Raw genomic sequence first — 19,804 nt, forward strand, 5'->3', positions numbered from 1 at the left:
CTAAATAGGAACATTTCAATGGATGATCTTCCACCCATGCTCTATCGACGTTTTGCGATGGGCGGGCATAATTATCTGAACCTGTAGCCCGAACAGCATTGGTAAGTTTGTTTTGACATCTACATTAGTCATTGTGATTGGCCGAGCCTCCCTGCCAATGATGGCTGGGTGAGTGTAATTGGATGAACCTCTCAGCTATATGCCACACGGGTCAGTATTAATGGCTGGATTTCAGGTTGTGTGCATATATTTGATTGGCTAGCCCTCTTCAGGGTCATAATATGTAATTTAGTGAACGAGTGTGACTGGATGAGCCTGAAATTAATTTGGTTTCATGTTAGAGCAACAAACATTTTTGACAATGTCACAATACAGATTTTATTTTACTGCAAAATGTGGGGGGAGAACCCTGCATACCCCCCACCTACCCCCACTTTACTCTGTACCTAACCACATATATCTGTTTGAGGTAAATAAAAAAAAAATTATCTTTTTACTCGTGGTCAATGTGGCGAGTACCATTCTTTCCCCATTTGTAATAGGACTAGCTCAGGAATTGTGGGGATACAGCCTTGTTGTGCCCAGTTACCCCGTATTATGCAGTGTCCATTCATGCTATGGCAGGACATTAACTCCGCTGAGCCTGCAACTTGTCAATGTGTTGGGGCTTCCCTTCAGATTGCCCACTAACACCTCACAAGCGACACGCTACTTGCAGGAGGTGACCATACTTTGCTGTTTGACAGGCACCTGACACAAGCAACCGACATGACTACCCACTCACCAAATCGCAACCACGCACATCATATCCTCTAGATTACCATGCTGACAGCCTCTACCTTACCAGGCTGACGGCTGCTTGTAAATTGTAGTCTACAATGTTATGCTCATTTGTTCTGCTACTCTTCTAGGATATTGTTAATTTCAATTTGCATAGTGTGATTGTGGCAAATGTTTATCATTCAGTAACCGGCCTGCTTAATTTCCTTCATTATGTGCTGGTTGACCAGATAGATCGAGGGCATCCATAGCTGTGCCACATGGAATCGTTACCCCTAAAGCAAAGACGAACTCCCAACTAAACTTCCAGACTTTCCCTTTAACTACCATTGGGCCTCCCTCTTGCCCCCCCACGCGACCATAACACAAACCCTAAATGACAAACTTGGCGACAACCTCACAGCGGACGACAGCTGCACGAACCGGAATGGGTCACCACCCATACTCTCACTTGATACCAAACAGGTTCACTCAAGGATATGCCATGGCTGGATGTGACCTGCCCCAAAATATCGAACCCCCACCCCTTCTACTGCTAACTTCTTCCCAACCTCAACCAACTCAATACACCTCTTGCAGGTTCCTAAGTAATGAGGACAATGGTAGAGGCTGTGCTGTATAAGATACAATAATGTAGCACACAGCATGTAGTTTTTGAGGGGGTTTAGTTTCACAATCCTATTTTTACGAAGTGCAAAAGACCTGCAGTCTGTTTGCATCCAGTATTCTTAGGCCAGATTATTTTTTGCGTGAATGGCGTGAACAGCCTTCCTGTGCTGTCATTGTTCAAGCACGTTTCTACACCTCCCACTATTACGGTTTCCCTTCTGAGGCTTGGTACAGTGTGTTCTAAGTTACGTGTCCAGGTCCACTGCCTGCAGACCCTCTTGACCCCCTCCCTTTGCCTGCTGCCTCCTACCGTGTTTGTCTCATGTTACGTCTTTATCCTTGCAATCTTTTCTCCACTGTTGTGCCACAGCCCATCCCTGCATCACCTGCGTCTGTCATGCTGCTGCTTTCTTGGCACATCCTTCTATAGATCATATATATCAGGAAAGCTGACATATACCAGGAAAGCTGACCCAGTAATTTGAACAAGGACGGTTTAGTGCTTCTCTATACTGCTGGATGATGCATTGACATTTCATAGTCCTTGTCTTTTTATGAGATTTTTTTTCCCCTACATCTTTTATTTTTTTTCAATTTTAAGTTCTGGATTTTTAAAAATCTTTTTACACGATGGTTAGCTTGGACTCCTTAGACAGTTTTTTCTTTTCTCAATTTTTACAGGTTGAAATAAAGTGCTGACAAACAGGAGCAAAAAGTAACTTGTGTGTGGGGTTTCATACCGTGCACAGGAGCTACTTCTAGAGAAAAAGGAACTTGTTGGCGGCTTGTGGAATCTGCTTAGATCACATGCTGTGCATAGGCCGTCATCTAGTGGAAGCTGCAGATTATTGCAGTTGTTTTGAAAATCGAAAAGGGACGTTGACAGGGCGTGCCAGTAATATTATCCCTAGTGTGACGTCCACTGTAGCCATGATCCCTCGCGCGTCTAGGTCCCTCGGATTGTTTTTTCCCGCCATTCTAGATGGACGCTTATAGCGTAGCTATTTACTAATTCGCAATTACTGATCGTTTATTCTTTCTATCCTTTATACCACCGACTTCAAAACATAATGCTGGTGAAGACCAGAATAACGACTGTCGGAAGACTCCTGCGACAGATCCGTTTCTGCCTTGAAGGGCCACCCCAGGCTTCGGCCCACACAATAGGGAGAGAAGGGGAGGTCATTTTAGAATGTATATACCCCTTTTCTTACACTACATTCGCCCTTGCTGCCGTATCCTTTTGTTATGGACAAGACCCCCTTTAAAGTGCAATAGAACATTTCTGTGGGTCGATAAAACATCTAGTCTGTAACATGTCTCCCACGAGAACACGTTGAGGGTTCTTGTCAAGCTTGCAGGCTCTTCAAGCCAAGACTTTGAATGACCGATCTACCAAGCGCTGGGCCCACTACGCCAGGCAGCTCGAGGCCATGGAGGTAGAGGGTGCCTTCAGCGATGGCAGCAACGCTGCAGTATCCAAAGGCGACAGGGTAGCTCCGGTTACCCAAGCACAGGCCCCTGACCCCAGAAGACAGGCCAGTGGTTTTGTTATGGGGACAACACCCGGCGGCGGAAGCGCGATCTCCTCAACCTTCTAGAGAGGTCAGTGGAATCCCTGTCCTCTGGGCACTCTCGATCGAGATCGCCTCATGACGGGCCTCGGCCGTCAGTCAAAGGACAGTACAGATGTAGCACGAAAAACTCCCACGGGGGGAGGGTGGGGTTTGCGATTGTCCGCAGACGAGGCTCCGGTTCAGCCCACACCCAAAATTTGACGTTCTGCATCTAGTCGGGTACAAAACCCCTTAAAGTCGGGGAAACCCGCTTCAGGGGGCCAGGGTAAAGAGGGAGTCCAATAAAAGATCCTTTTAAGACCCCTCATGGGGAATAATCTCAGGAGGTTGTGAATGTTACCACTTGCCACACATAGATTGAACTTGAATGTTAGCATGTGCCACACTCAGAATTGAGAACATTATCCCGCCCCAGATCTAGATAATTATTGTGAAGGTGTTAGTGAGTGCCACACCTAGACGGAATTATGTAGACCAGCAAGTACCACACTTAGACAGAACTGCAAATGTTAGCATGTTGGATGTCATATAACCCACTAACCAATATAAGGTCAAACTCTCTGCTTACTTATCTCACTCAAAAAACTCACACAACCATCTCTCGCACAACAATCTGCACGCACTTCACCACACCGCAACAACACATAAGCCGCACCAACAGCACACGCGGACTGACACCGATCCAATACTCGCACCAAAGCTCAGCACCCGGTGTCTACAGAGTTGAAGCTGCCAACAGTACACCACTCCTCTCACTATCCTACTCCCTCTTCACCTTATCAACCCATCCCGCCTCCTCGTTTACAGATCCGCCAGAGTGCCTGGGGACCAATTCCGTTGGTGACGGTGCGCTATATAAGTACCTTTAACATAACATCTCATGATTCACTGTCTTCCACCCTGAAAAAGAAGACTTCTCCTTCTACCTTACTTCCTCCCACAGATGAAGATTTAGGGCTCACTTCTGAACCATTGGTCATCCCCAGTTCTGCCCAGTGGTCGGCTGAGGACATAGACAGTAACGAGGAGGATGTCCTTTATGGCCAACTTCTATGGAAAGGACCCTGCCTATTTCAAGAGTTTCCAATCCAACCACCCCCCCCAACTACAGCACCCCATGGGTCGCAGACCCCCGCTGAATCCCCTTCTAAAAGGTCTCGCCCCGAGAATCCAGTGCAAGGGGATGATGCAGCAGACCCTTATTACGGGGATGATGAGGACTCTGAGGTTGACCCTGACGTAAATATGTATGTCATGGACTCACCTGTTAATCAGGTGACCCCCCCCCTCCCCGGGGTCATGAATTCACCCATTGACAACCAAATCCTGCTAAATGAGGTGCTTGTTAAGGCGACAGAGCATTTTCAGATGGCTATCCAGGAAGATCGGGACAAAGATTTTGTAGAAGAAATCTTGGGGGTTAAGAAGTCTGTTACCCAGTTAATCCCTCTCCTGAAGTCCATTCAGCTAAAAATACAGCCATCGCTGGAAACCCCTAATCTTACGTGGGCAGTAAACCCCTGTATAGAGAAACTGTTTAGACCTGACCCACTGTATATCAGAGGGCAGTTAAAGCCTGTTTCATTGGTTGTTAAAACAAGAAAAAGGACAGGTACTCCCCTAGCTTCTTGAGGCCCTGCCTGACAAGGAAAGCAAGAGACTTCATACAATGGGCAGAAAGGTGGCCTCTTCTGGAGCATTCCAGACAAGGATTGCTAACAATTCTACCCTTTTGGCCAGCTATAACTGCCACAAATGGGATGAGGTATCAGCCTTACTATCATCGGCCCGGGAACCACTTCAGTCTCGGCTTGCCCTGGTGGTAGCTGAAGGCAGGGCAGTGTCAAGCTGCTTATTAAAAACCAATCTTGATGCCGCAGACCATGCAGGCAGGACAATAGCAGAGGGGACTATTATCAAGTGTCGTGCTTGGTTGCGCCAATTGGGCTTTAAACCAGAAATTCAAGCGACCATTATTAAAATGCCCATTGAGCCCAATGTGCTCTTTGGCAAGGCTGTCGAGGATGCCTTAAAAACAGCCAAAGAAGAGTACGATGCCCTGAAATCATTGGGTCAACTAACCAATAAACCTACTGGCCAGAGGGGAAACAGTAGTTTACGTCGCTCACGCGGCCAAAACTCTGAGGGGTTCCACCTACAACCAAAGCCAAGGTACTGCCTAGGGAAACAATGGGGTGGGGTGGGTTCAGCCCTCCCAAAATGATCCTAGAAGAGCGTGCAGATCACGCGGTCGTGGTAGGGGCAACTCCTCCCGAGGTGGTACTCCATCTCAAAAGCAGTGACTATCCGCTTCAGGTGCTCTCCCATGCCTCTCCATTAGGAGGGCGCATATCCAGCTTCACCCACGCATGGGCGGGAATCGCCACAGACAGATGGGTGCTGTCCACTGTAACAGGCGGGTTCTGTATAGAACTCCTCGAGCAACCCCAGAACCATCCACCACGACAAAAGACCCATTCCAAGGAACACCAGTGCATCCTCTAGGAGATCTCCACGCCTCTTTGAAAGGACGCCATCGAGGTTTGCCAACCAGGTAAACAAGGATATTTATTCATTGCACTTCCTAGTACCAAAGAAAGATCGAACACTGCGCCCAGTATTAGATGTGCGCCCTGCAAACAAATATGTCAAGCCACAAAAGTTCTGCACGACTACGCTACAAGAGGTAATCCCTCTACTAAAAAAGGATTACATGGCAACACTGGATATGAATGATGCCTATTTTCATATTTCAGTTTTCCCAGCGCACAGAAGATGCTTGCATTTCAAGATGGCGAACCAGCACTACCAATTCAAAGTGCTGCCCTTCAGAATAGCATCTGCTCCAAGGGTAATCACGAAGATACTGGCGGTGGTGGCAGCACACCTGTGCAGGGAGGCAATTCCAGTGTACCCTTACTTGAACGACTGGCTGATTACAGGGGGATCTCCCCTAATTAGCAGACAAAACATTCAAAGAACTATCAACCTTCTCTTTTAATTTGGCTTCTCAATCAACAAGACAAAATAAAGCCTAGTGGCAAGCACGACAAAACAGTTCCTAGGAGCTGTCCTAAACACTCAAGATGGGTTGGTCTTTCCGTCAGAGGAAAGTGTCCAAAACCTGTTACTGCAAATACCACATTATCAAGAGGACCGCCAGATAAGGGTGCGCAAAGCTAGGCATTTGCTAGGCATGATGGCATCTTGCATTTACCTGGTACCTCACGTGCGCCTGCGACCCCTGCAGGAGTGGTTGGTGAAACAGTGGTCTCGGGCAAGTGGTCAGTGGGACGATCTAGTGGTCGTTTCGCCAACACTAGTACAAAATCTTCGCTGGTGGACAAGAGAAAATCTGTTGGAGGGGAAACCCTTCTACAATCCAGAAGTACAAGCGATTGTCACAACGGCCGCCTCACTTGCTGGGTGGGGGGGAGCTCAATACCTTCACCACAAAGCTCAGGGTCTGTGGTCTCATGCAGCAGCACAAAACCACATCAATCTACTAGAACTTCTGGCAGTATTCAAAGTCCTTCACGCATTCAGTCTCACCTAGTGAACCAATCTGTGCAAGTCCTGACAGACAGAACTACAGCGATGTTTTACATCAACAGGCGGGCACACGTTCTCCAAATCTGTCCAGGCTTGCGCAACAAATTTAGAAATATATGCATTCAAACGGAGAATATTCCTATCGTCGCAGCACATTCAAGGGGAACTTAACTCTCTCGCAGACTCATTGTGAAGAGATCCCCTACCTGCCTACTTTGAACTGCTTAATGAGTACCGGCCTACCTCGCCCATATTGAACTGCATAGTGTGCACTGGCCTACCTGCCTACATTGAACAGCACAATGAGTACTGGCCTACCTTGCCTATATTGATCTGTATAGTGGCACTAGCCCACCCGGCCTGTCCTGAGTTACATACGGGAAACCATGAGTTTCATAACTTATCAATAACTATCTAGACACCACTGCATTCTCAGTCTTGGATAATCATCCCTAGGTTAGACTGACCTCCACCCTCGTCTATCTGACCACTTTCAGGTCCACAACGATAGCAATAAACTGCCCACCGCAATACATGACCACTGCAATTTCGAACTCTGAGCGCCAACTAACATACAAGACACCAATTATCAGCCCATACAATCACCTATCACTTTCCAACAAATATCCCATGTGACACCCTAAACAGAAATGCCAAACTACGATCTAGACTACCTAAAATCTATGAACCGCCAGCCAGATTAGTCATCTCACCTAGTAATAGAAGAAACATACAACTTAATGCCACCAGATTAAACACCCCTAAAATGATCCTATCCTCATCAGCCCTACTAACAATCACTGGAAATTAAGCAATAGAACTAAAAAAGAAAAATCAGGCCAAACTAGTGAAACCCAAAGCAAACATCCCTCTGAAGGGTGCTCTTATTAATGCCAGGTCATTAATAGCACATGCCACTGAAATTGCCGATCTTATCCAACTAGGCGACTATGACCTCCTAGCCATAACGGAAACTTGGCTTCACAAAGCAGCAGGACCCGCCCTGATGCTTGCCCGGCCCCTTAACTACATTATTTTCAGAGAAGATAGAGCCATCTCTCGAGGCGGCGGTTTAGCCATCCTCGCAATAAACAGTCTTACCATAAAAATAGAAACGTGTCCAAACACTAAATCCTGCGAATCCTTAACAGCTAAACTCTTATCCTTTCAAACTATCAATATACACCTTATCTGTAGGCCACCAGGTCCCATCGGAACATTTGAGGAGGGCATCTCTATGATCCTCTTAAATAACTTAAACTCATTGCAAGCCATCCTGCTAGGGGACTTGAACTTGGGCAATATTAGTCGCTTGCAGATCTTTAAGGTCATTGAAGCCTGTATTCTAACCAAACTAGGATTTACTCAGTTTCACAACCTAGCCATGAAGGCCGAACACTTGACTGGGTAGCCAACCACAAGTGTGATGTAACTATCACGGATGTCAGCCCACAAATCTGGACAAATCATTCGCTAATTACCTTCCTCATAAATGAAAACATTGCCCATCCTAAGGAAAATATATTGGCGCACCCCATACCAACCAGAAATTAAACAAACAGAACTACTGACAAACTGCTACCACTTATCCTCCCTACTCTAAACTCCTTACCTGCATCACTGGACCCCTCAGCGCTAGTGAATGAATTTAACTCAACCTTAGCCATAGCCTTGGACACCATTGCCCCCTTAAATGAGAAAAAGCATGCCTAGAGCACATTTGAACACCTGGTTCACCCCTCACCGCAAATCCCTAAGGATTGAAAAACGCAAATGGGAATCCTCCTTGTGACTAACTCCATCTGAGACTAATAAAGCAGTGCTTATCAACGCTACTAAGACTTACAAAAATGAGATAAAAGAGCCAAAAAAGGGAACTTCAACAATCGACTACTGCAGGCTAAATCTGGAACCAAAGAGCTATTCATTATACTAAAGGAACTAGAAAATCCCATCCCAGCCCGGGATAACTGACAAAAATAAAACATGGTGTTCTAATATCCAAAAAGCGCTAAACAACAAAATAGCTACGCTCCAAACCAAAATTGAGATAAAGAAACAACATATTCCTCCTTCAACCAACCAAAAAGGCAAACCTCACCTCCACCAAACCAGAAAAAAAATTCAATTTCCCCAAAGTAACCATACTAGAGATTGAAAAGATAATACTCTCGCTCAAACCGCCCAACCGTCGAGGTGACTTATGTCCAGCTCAATTGATAAAAGATGCAGCCAGAGACCTCTCCCCATTTATTTCTAAACTCATAAATGCTTCCTTTACATCAGGCACGATACCAGCCAACCTCAAACAATCCTGGGTTCTCCCCTCCTTAAAAAGCAAACCTTAGACCCGTCTGTCCCAAACTACAGGCCTATTACAATGGTACCATTTCAGTTAAAAATACTAGACAGAGTGGCTTATTTACAGATGCAAAAATACTTGGAGTTGTATCAACTATTAGGCACTGGACAATCGGGTTTCAGGCCCCAGCATGGTACCGAAACCGCACTCATCGATCTTAAAACCCAGGTCGATGAGCTGAGAGACTGCGGAAAATCAGCCCTACTCCTCCTACTGGATCTCAGCGGCATTTGATTTAGTTGATCATGAGGTACTCTGCTCCCACCTGGAAACAGAAGCCCACTTCTCCACACATGCCATTGCGTGGATCAAATCATTCTCAAGTGGCAGAACTATTGAGGGTTTTCTCTGACTCTGCGGCAGCTGACCCAGTACCTATAACATGTGGTGTTCCCCAGGGATCCTGCGTCTCCCCTACTATGTATAACATTTTCAAGAAGCCCCTGTTTAATGATCTGGACCTTCTGGATCTCACCTACACCAACTATGCAGATGACACTCAGATTCTCATCCCACTTTCGGGGGATTACAAACAGGATTTGGCCTTGGTGAATAATATATACCTCATCATCCAAGCATGGATGGCCCGTCACCATCTATGCCTGAATGAGGCAAAACGGAACTCATCATACCGGGGAACACACAAAACATAAAAAAATTGGACGATAATTACTCATTTGTTATAGATGGCAACACCGTTAAGGTAGCAAAAGAGGTAAAAACACTAGGTTTCTACCTCGACTCTTGACTCTCTCTAACAAAGCAGGTGAGTGTGATGGCCTCTAGTACCGCATACACCAATAAGCTGATTAGAGCAGCAAAACCCTACCTGTCCACTACCAGTTGCCTCACCCCATCAAGAGCCCTGGTATTATCCAAATTGGACTATTTTAATGTACTATACATAGGGTCTAATTAAAATATGCTGCAAAAAATCCAAACCCTGCAGAATAACGCCCTTAGAGCCGCCTTAGGAATCCCACGAAGAGAGCACATCTCCGATATCGGAAGACAATCAAACTGGCTCTCCACAGTGGACAAAATTAAACTTAAAACAGTATCGCTAACATGCAAATGTATTAACAATCTAGCCCCCAAATGCCTAACGGAAAGGTTCATTAGAAGAACTTCAAATAGACCTATTAGAGTAGCATATACCAACCAGCTAATTGTTCCACCATTTAAACTGAGCACTGCCGGAGGCAACAGCTTCCCAGTCAAAGCAGCCCAATTGTGGAACTCCCTCCCTTCCTCTCTAAGGTCTGACCAATCCTTTCCACACTCCAGACTCAACTGTATCAAATGGCTTAAAGAAAACGACTTATAACTTTCTGACCTGAAGACCACTTGAGCCTCTCGCCACCCAGATTTTTGACTGTCAATGTATACTCCGTATACACCTGTTGTACAAATACCTTTGTATAGAACTCTGCCCTACAAGTATGTCTGAGATAATATACAATCACCTCCTTGCTGCCAATGTATACTGTATTTACTTGAAATGTATAACTGTAACTTGTAAGCTTAAAGTATCTTGCACACGCGCCCGGTTACCTTCGGGTCTGGCGCGCGCTACAAATAAATAAATAAACAAACAGAAGAACACGAGTGGCAACTTCATGCAGGAGTCGTATAACACCTCTTCTCTCAATGGGGTTTCCCCACAATAGACTGGTTTGCTACAAACGAAAACGAGCAATGCCCAGACTTCGCGTCCAGCCAGCCCCCCCCCCCCCTGCCAGGCTTCAAGGGAACGCCCTATGGATGAACTGGTCAGGGAAAATTTCTTACGCTTTTCCTCCAACACCTCTAACGAGGAAGTGGTGAACAAGAGCCACAAGGAACAGGTGACGCTCATCCTAGTTGCTCCTATTTGGGCAAGACAACCCTGGTATCCACATCTGCGCAATCTTGGGATGTGCGATCCATCAAACTCCTGTGCCCGTACAATCTTCTCACTCAGCACGGGGGCGTAACAGTGCACCCTCAACCTCACTCAATGAACTTGGCAGCATGGCTCCTGAAGTCAGAGTTCGTACATCTTAATCTGTCAGAGATGTATGGATACCTTGAAGGAATCAAGAAAGCCTAACACTAGGCACTGTTATTTGACAAGTGGAGAAGATTTGTAATTTGGTGCCAGTCTAAACAAATGAACCCCAAAGAATGTACCCCTTCACACATTCTAACCTACATGCTCCACTTGCTAGATGCAGGGTTGCTCTTCAACTCCTTAAAGGTCCACCTGGCTACTTTGTCAGCCTATACCACTTCCCACAATAAGGTCTCATGGTGCAAGGTACCTGTCATCAAAGCATTCATGGAAGGGGTAAAGAGACTCCACCCTCCAATTTGAAACCCGCCGCCGGGAGGTGATCTCAATGTACTTACAAAGCTCATGGGACCCCCTTTCGAGCCAATGCATAAGTCCAGCCTCGAACACCTTATTAACAAAACTGCCTTCTTAGTGGCTATCACTTCCATAAAAAGAGTTAGTGAAATACAAGCATTGTCATTGCAGGACCCCTTCTTTGTTGTACAGAAAGACAAACTGCTCTTATGTACTCACCCTAGTTTATCTCCCAAATTCATCTCTAAATTTCACGTAAACCAGTCTATTGAGCTACTGACTTTCTTGCAGGAACCCACCAGCTCAGCTGAGGTGAAACTCCACACACTAGATGTGAGGAGTGTTGTCCTCTACTATGTAGACCAGACCACGCCGCTAAGCAAAACAGATAAACTGTCTCCATAGTGGCAGGCAGAGAGGAAACTGTCTCCATAGTGGCAGGCAGAGAGGGTGATCTGCATTTCAAAGAATGCCATCTCCAGTGGATAGTCGGATGTATACAATTGTGCTATTCCCCATCAAACAAGACACTGCCTCTTACGCCCAGGGCTCACTCCACAAGGAGCATAGGAGCCACTCTGGCTTTCATTGCAAATGTCCCTCTAGACGGCATTTGCAAAGCAGCTACATGGAGCTTAATGCACCCTTTCACTCAGCATTACTGCATTGGCACTCATTCCAAGACAGATACACAGGTGGAAAAAGCGGTTTTCGCCCATGAACCTTCTCACATCCCACCACCTTCTTCTAACACTGATTGCTAATATATGCACAGCATGTGAGCTAGGCAGCATCCACAAGCCTCATAAGGGATACATTACTCACCGTAATCGTACTGCTGATGCTTATATCTGCTTAGATTCACATATGACCCGCCCTTCCTCCCCTCGGAGAGCAGGCGCCTGGATGCTTATGAGCTTGTCTGACGCGTAACTGCTTGGATACAACTGTACTCGCGTTACACCTCATTCTACCTCATGTCAGAAAAAGAACAATCTGAGGACCTTGACGCATGAGGAATCGTGGGTACAGTGGACGGTATACACGCATTTCGTCGACCACTTTTTCATCGTGGGACTTCATCGGCGACCCTTTCATCGCCAACCTTTTTTTTTTTTTCTTACATTTTATTTTAGGGGGGGTGTTTGTGCGGGTTGGGGTATGATTATTTAAGTAAGGGGGAGCTTGGGGGGGACACAGCCCCCCCGTAAATAAAAAATAAAATACAAATGTTGGCGATGAAAGGGTCGGCGATGAAAAGTCCCACGATGAAATTTCGTTCGCCGAAATAACGTAGAACCCAGTGGACGTCACACTAGGGATAGTATTACTGGCATGCCCCGTCGACGTCCCTTTTCGAGTTTCGAAAAAAACTGTAATACTCTGCCACTTCCACTAGATGTCGGTCTATGCACAGCATGCAAATCTAAGCAGATACAAGCATCAGAAATACGATTACAGTGAGTAATTATAAATATATTGTAATACTCCTTCAATATGAGAATCAATCAATGTCACATTATCCATCAAATATAATGCATTTATTGACGCTGTTTTTGATTGCATTCCAAGAGACTCCAAATGTAATGTGAACAATGAAGGTAAACCCAATCTAGTTCTTAAAATTATAAACCGTTAAAAAAACGGCATCATTATTGGGTATTTGCTCCATATTCTTCACAAGATTAGCACACATGGTTACTTGTTAATCAGATTGTATAGTTTTGGCAAGTTAAAAAAAATAAACATTTTAAATGTGATTTAAACTGGCAATTTGGGATTCCCATGAATATACAAAAGAGCTGTAATGTCACATGCATACATTTGTATGGCACCAGCCACCAGTTGTCTTGGATTGAAAAGTAGCCCCAGGTATTCTGTGCTAAACTATCCTGGCTCTTTCAAGCTACAAGCAGGATCCCAATAGCTGCAAGGTATTTTGATAGCCGTATTTTGTTTGCTTAGATGAGCCACTTTTGGTGAACACGATGTGTAAATGTGAATGGATAAGCCTCTCAGAGCCACATTGCTGTACACAGTTGGCTTATCCTCGGAGTTTCTAGTGTGAAGTGCAATTGATGGAATGGTGGTTATCTCCGTAGTAAATGTAATGGAACAAGAATCCTAATCGGTTCAATGAGGGTGTTCCAACATGCTCAGGCGTTGTGCACACCATCCAACTTTCTTTTCTTTTTTCCCGCAGTGATGGTTCATATTCATACGAGTCGGTTCCCTGGCAACAGAACACAAACCAGCCTGCAGGGTCTCTGTCTGTGGTGACCACCGTGTGGGGCGTGAGCAACACCTCCCAGAGTCAGGTATGTTGTTTCAATGTTAGAGGGGTTGAGTTTCTTGGATTGGTGTTGGCAAGGGTATCCCAATAAGTGGTAGCCATTTTGGATTTCTGTGGTTGAACAGTCTGACGCCATGCCCACTCTCAGTTGTCTACAAGAGGTTCTCTTCTAGGTTTGATCTATAAAACTCATTTTGATTAAGAAGGGCCACGGGATCTGGGCTTGTACACCCCGACATTTTCACTGCGTTAAGAGGATTTTGAGGTTGGGGTTGACAGCAGGTTCCAGTCATCAAATCCTGTTTCACCTCCCAGTCTGCGCACTCAACCCTTCACCGGTACCAAAAGCTAACGTCTCCCAATTTTGCAGTTCTTTTTGAGACTTATAAAGAAAAAAACAGTTGAGTGAATACTCTATTATTCACTACTTGCAGAAATACGCCAATTATTTTTAGTTTTTTCATTTGAGTGCCGATTTTCAGTAAATTTGGCAGAGTATTCACATTTTTTTTTAATGCATTGTTTCCGGATCTGGTTTGTATGACTTTTTCTAGCAGCTGGTGACAGAGAAAACTGTTTCAATGTACAAAGGTTGAGCACTCCGACTTGTCGCAGTCATCTTGTGTCTGGATTTTTAAAGGTGGACGTAACCACTAGTAACTGATTAAGTTGTTCAGTGTGAAATGAGAATGCTTGTGTGGCAATCTTATCTTTGCTCACGTTACTGTTATTTTAGTACCATGGAACATAGCCGACCAGGTGTCCCTGCTAAAGGGTGTGTTTGCACCTGATACACAATCGATCCCCGTTTAGCTATTAAGTCTTCACTAGAATGTAGTAACCCCCAAGGCGTATAATCTAGCATGAATGGGAAGCAAGGGCGCATTTGCTAACCCTCCTCTGCCTTTTGAGACAATGATTCAATTTAATGGCAAAAGGCAATTCCGGCTAAAGATCGTAATGGCGGACGGGGGAGGGAGTTGCAACTTGTGGAACTTAGGATGTTTTAGATCACAGCTCTCATCAGCCCTGTCTAGGATAATGTATGGTGAAGCTTCATGGGAATTGTAGTCCAAGACGTAAGTCACCAAGCAGCAACATTTTGTATTGCCTGAAGCAGCCAGTCAGTCCATGGAAACCAACCACCGTTGAAGACCCGCTTCCCAAAACCTTTTCACTGCTAGTGTAGTGCAGCTGAGACGAAAAGATGCAATGAACTGGAAGGCTTAGTCTGCCATCCCTGTACCCATAGGTGAACTTGCTTTTGAACAAATCAGCTTAATATTTGTGTTGATCTAGTCTTCTTTCAGAGATGCATAATAATTGGGAACAGCATGCAGCGCATCAGCAGAAGGTGGAGAGAAGGATAAGCAGAGCGGTGCTTCCACAGCAGCAACCTAGATAGTACTCCACAATCTTTGACCCAAAAAATAGTTTTGCTTGGTGAAATTGTTGAGTTTACGGTTGGCCCAAAGAGCAGGAGGTACAGGATAAAATTTGGCAATATCCAGTAACACTACAAGCCTGCCCTCGGGTGCTATGTTTATTGGCAACATGCTCAATGGTGATCATGGTACATATCATTCATCCAGATCTGCTGCCGCCACAGCTTTTTCACTTATGAAATCGGGCTGGCCACACCGGCTGCAGAACAGTGCTGATGGCGACAAGGTTATGAATTCCTGAAACCGCTGTGGGGTCGATTTTCGTGTAGAACTTGAAAGATTTTTGAACACTGGGTTTGGTGTTCATTATGAGGCAGGTCATATGTGTTCTCTCTTGTTTCAGGCTTTGGGGAACCCCATGGGACCCGGGGGGAACTCCAGCGGCAGCCCCATGATGCCCGGGATGGCGGGTAGTGGCCCTGGCATGAACACACCCCAGTTCATGGGCCAGCAGGCATTTTCTGACAGTGGTGCCGGGAAGGCTTATGCACACCAGGCCATGTATGGGCGAAGCGGATATCCAACCGGACCTGGCTTCACCAGCAGGTAAGGTTACTTTACAGGTTTTGCAGGGTTTGTGGAGGAAACTGCATGTACCCACAGCAGGATATTTTCGGGTGCTACTGTCTACTCTCTTTAGCGTTTGCCCTATCGGGCAGAGGGTACACTACTGCTTCCTCTTAGAGCCATGTACTGCCCAAATCTGACCTGAAGCGGTCATCTTGGTCGTGGATAGTCTGGGGCTACAGTCTGCAGGAGAGTCTCCTACACTCAGGACGGAAACTGCTGCCCCTCCTACGTGCCAAATGTTGCCATTGGGCAGGGCAGAAGTTGAGGCTTTTACACATCTTTGTGAGTACGGACTCATACATTTTGTTTTTCCATATCCACTCACTTCTTAGTTTGTAATATGTTTTTCTGGCAACTCGTTTATCTGCATCGTATCTCTGATCCACTGTTGATAGCTTCCAAACTTTTGTTACTTATTGGGCTCCGTTGGTGTTTTTGGTGCCCTTTTATTTGTCCTGCTTACCTTCCAGACACACCGTTCTCAGACCACTGATAGCACCAGTCTCCCCACTCCTATACAAATGCAGTCTTTTTCTTACAGTTATGCCAATAGCCCCACTGGCCCAGGCAACATGGGTATGCAGTCTCACGCTGGGCGACCTCCGTCCGACTTCACCCATGCAGCGGCTGCTGCCGTTGCCGCTGCTGCTGCTACCGCCACTGCCACTGCCACTGCTACAGTGGCAGCACTGCAGGAGAAACAAAGCCATGATCTGAGTCAGTATGGAACGGTAAGAACCAGAATATAACAATGTGCCACTGCTTGTCTCATCATTGGTGTTGGACTCTCGACCGTTTGTTCCTTCTCGTCTCTAATCTTCTTTCCGCTCACATTTTCTGTTTTCTCACCACCTCTGTTCTCCAAGCCTTACCACTTTTTCAAACTCTTCCTTTCTAGTTTCCATTCCTCCACCTTACATAGCGCTTTATTGGTCCTTCACTCCTTGCTTGCGCCATGCTTCCCCTTTTCCCCTATTGGTCCGTTTTTGCTCTACCTTCCTTTATCATTTCTGTCCCTTCTTCCCTTCTACATTGCCTCTCCTTTTCTTTCGCTTTTTAAATTCTTATTTATTCTTTCCCCTGATTTTTCTTTGTCCTTTCTTTTTCTCTCTACCCCATCTCTCCTGCCTTGTTCGAAGCATTTGTTGGTCTGCACTTCCCTTTTTTCCACCATATTGTAATGACTCTGGCTTTCTAGATTACCTTCACAATCTAATGACCCTCCCTCTTAATTAACGCCATTATCCTATTGTTTCCCCCTCTCTCCACAGATGGGCTCGGGTCAGTCCTACGGCAATCAGTTCATGCAACACTCTGCCCCGCGGGGGCACTCGGTGCAAGGCGGCATGAACCCAGGCAACATGGGGGGTGTGATGGTTCCCTCTGGGATGTCACCAATGAGTATGAGTGCCAGCCGAGCTCAGGGCATGAGCCCAATGTACACCACCCAACGGATGCCACAGCACGGCTACCCTGGCCCTCCCCAGGGTCAGCAGATGCCCAGGCAAGGGGTGAAGAGGACATACTCTGGGGAGGTGAGTGTGGGCATCTGATCTGTGGAGCGTGGTTGGACTTGAGTGTCGAGGCTGAAGGGACTGTTGATTTGGTGGGGAAAAGTGTTCAGTTGGAGAAGTGACTTACTCCATCAATGGTGCGTGTGAGTGTCCCCGTCTCGAGGGGATGTGGGTGAGGAGCGCAGTTCATTTGTGTGTATACTTAAGGATTGGTGGTTGGTAGAGTAGATTATGTGGGGGGAAATCATGAAAGGAGTAGTGGCTACCGCTAGGATGTCTGAGTCCCCTGTGGGGAAGTACAAGGGTTTGCCATGGGGGAAGGAGGGAATAAGATTTGGTGGGAAACCATGCCCCATCACTCATTAAAGGACTGGATCTTTCCTAGCAGCACCTCTTCCTCAGATTACTCCTATTTCCTGCCCCCAATGTAATGTTGCCCCTCTACCTTCCTAAACTTATCTTCCCTCCTTCTGGTTTTTAGCCTCTGCTGAAAATATTCTGCAGCTTTCTATATTCTAACCTTCTCCAGCATGTGGTCTGGCATGGATTCACATGCTCATGAATATTTCCTGTTGTCAGGCCGGGAATCCTTGGTAAAAGAACAAACAGTATCACTTTCGCTTAGAATCTGTATTTATTCTCTAAACCAACCTCTGAACTGTGGGTCATACTGCCCCCAGCCAGTGACTGCCCTCTCCCTAATCCCCTCATCTGGCAGCGAACTTCAGATTTTCACTGCATATTCAAGTGTTGGGAGTCCTCAAGTTTTGCTCTGTGAGCTATTCTACATTTATTATTGCTTTTTCGAGAAAGTCCTATTTGTCAGAGCAGTGTGCTCTTTCTCTACATCAGCAGGCAAGTGGGGATCCGTTTGCCGGTGAATTTTAGGCATCCCTCAAGGGCAAGGATCGAGTGTTCGTCAAAAGTACCAGAAGGCCACCGGGCCTAACCCGCACTACGGACCATGTTGGAAGAGAAGAGGGAAGCTCCCTTTTCAAGCTCTGTTCCAGCTGCGGCTTGCGGAACGTGTTTGTAAAATACAAACCACTTCCTTCAATGCCGCTACTGTCTCCACCTGGACGACTGAGAAGGAGATTGTGAGATCTGCCTCGGGTTCAGCAAGAGAACCATGAAAGATTGTCACGGTAGACTGGCGGCGTGGCTCAGTGGTAAGGCCTCTACCCCTTGCCCTAAGCAGGGGCATGCCTCACAGGACCGGCCGGTCCGAGGAGCGGGCTTCTAAGTCCGCTTCTAAGTCCTTTGAGGACGTTCCATTGGTGGGGGCCAACACAAGGCCAAGCACCGCAAGTCTGTCTCCGTTGGGTTATCCGCGCAAGCGGATCCAGCTATGCGCGGGGCACATTCAACCTCACCATCTGCCTCCATCTCCAGCCATCGATCCAGCTCCTCCTCAGAGGAAATCGACCAACTAAGCTGCTTGAGAAGTCCAAGAAGCCCCAGGTGCAGAAAAAGCAGACCGACCGGCCCAGGAAAAATCCTCATCATTGTCGACGATCAAGATGGTAGCGGCTGCTCTCACGAAGGCCGAAGAGGCTGACCTGTTCAAGGAAGCCCTGGCTGCGCCCAGTGTGTCCCAGCCCCTGAGGCCGGAGGCCTCCACCAGGGCCGTGGAGAGGACACTGGAAAATGGGATGCCGGAGCTAAGCTCGAATAATAAGTCCCACCCTCAGGATGCAAAAAGGGGGGGGGGGTGGGGTTGGGCAGGGTAGTCGTCAGGTTGAGTCGTACTCCACGGAACTGATGTCTCTTCCTCAGATGAGGAAGACCAGGAGTCCATATACACGATCCATGAGAACGTAGGGGACAACAACTGAAACACTGACGAGGACGTCGGAAATGCCAGCGACGTGTGCCTAATAAGCCTGTTGAACTAGCACCAAGGGCTGTATCGCTGGACATTCTCTCGACCCTGCGTCGCGGCGGGCGATTTGCTGCAGCCAGGGGCATCTCCTCCGGACAAGGTGGGTCATGGTCGCCAGAGCGTCCGAGCTGTTCCAGCTGACACCCGGAAAGACCAAAAGGGAAGGTTTCCTCTACCCGAGGTGCGAGGCAAAGAGGAAGACCATCATGGCGGTACCCCTCCTGGATGACATTTGGGAGGAGTGCCTAACCCTGATGAAGAACCCGCCACAGCCAAGCCAGATAGACTAGCAAAAAAATACTGGGTGCCGGAGTCCGCACCCAGGTGCCTATGGTCTCTGGACTGTTATCAGTGGTTGCGAGGAAGAGATCTAACCCCTCATTTTCATCCTCTGTCCCTCTGGACAGCAAGGGAAAGAAGTTGGACGCCATGGTGAGTAAGATCATCTACTCCGGCGTCGACAGTCGAGGCGGTCAATGCACTGGCGATTCTGTCCAGGAACGACAGGGAACTCTGGTACAAACTGGCCCAGATTCTAGACTTCCTACCAGACAAACGGGTAGAGGCGATCTACTTCCTCCCGGAAGGGGAGGTGGCGTCGAACCATGCCATTACGTGGCCCTTGACATCTTGGACACAGGTTTCTGACGGATGGGGAACTGTGTCGGTTTCCGGCGTCGAAGCTGGCTGAGGGCCACCAACTTCCGCCAGTAGGTCCAGACGAGAGTACTGGACATGCCCTTGGACAGGGACCAGCTCTACGGGAAGACAGTTGAGGAGTCTTTGCAGGCCATCACGACTGACACGGAGACTGCTTGTGCCCTGAGCAACACCGCCCAACCTTTCGCACCTACTGCGGAAAGTCCAGCA

The 19,804-nt window shown here is 47.0% G+C and overlaps 1 protein-coding gene across 3 annotated transcripts in view; it reads left to right on the plus strand.

The window, feature by feature from the left end:
- Positions 1-19,804, plus strand: part of ZMIZ2 (zinc finger MIZ-type containing 2) — a 403,457-nt gene that overhangs the window by 182,400 nt on the left and 201,253 nt on the right. For all 3 annotated transcript variants that reach the window (XR_011276133.1, XM_069618968.1, XM_069618969.1), the window contains exons 3-6: positions 13,434-13,548; positions 15,312-15,514; positions 16,080-16,269; positions 16,810-17,073. Coding sequence is in view for 2 of the 3 variants with exons in the window: in XM_069618968.1 (XP_069475069.1) it covers positions 13,434-13,548; positions 15,312-15,514; positions 16,080-16,269; positions 16,810-17,073 (772 nt within the window). In the remaining variant the exon portion in view is untranslated. The remainder of the gene's footprint in view (positions 1-13,433; positions 13,549-15,311; positions 15,515-16,079; positions 16,270-16,809; positions 17,074-19,804) is intronic.

The sequence above is a fragment of the Ambystoma mexicanum genome, chromosome 10, assembly GCF_040938575.1.
Source record: "Ambystoma mexicanum isolate Mex_15411 chromosome 10, UKY_AmexF1_1, whole genome shotgun sequence".
NCBI classification, from domain to species: Eukaryota; Metazoa; Chordata; class Amphibia; order Caudata; family Ambystomatidae; genus Ambystoma; species Ambystoma mexicanum.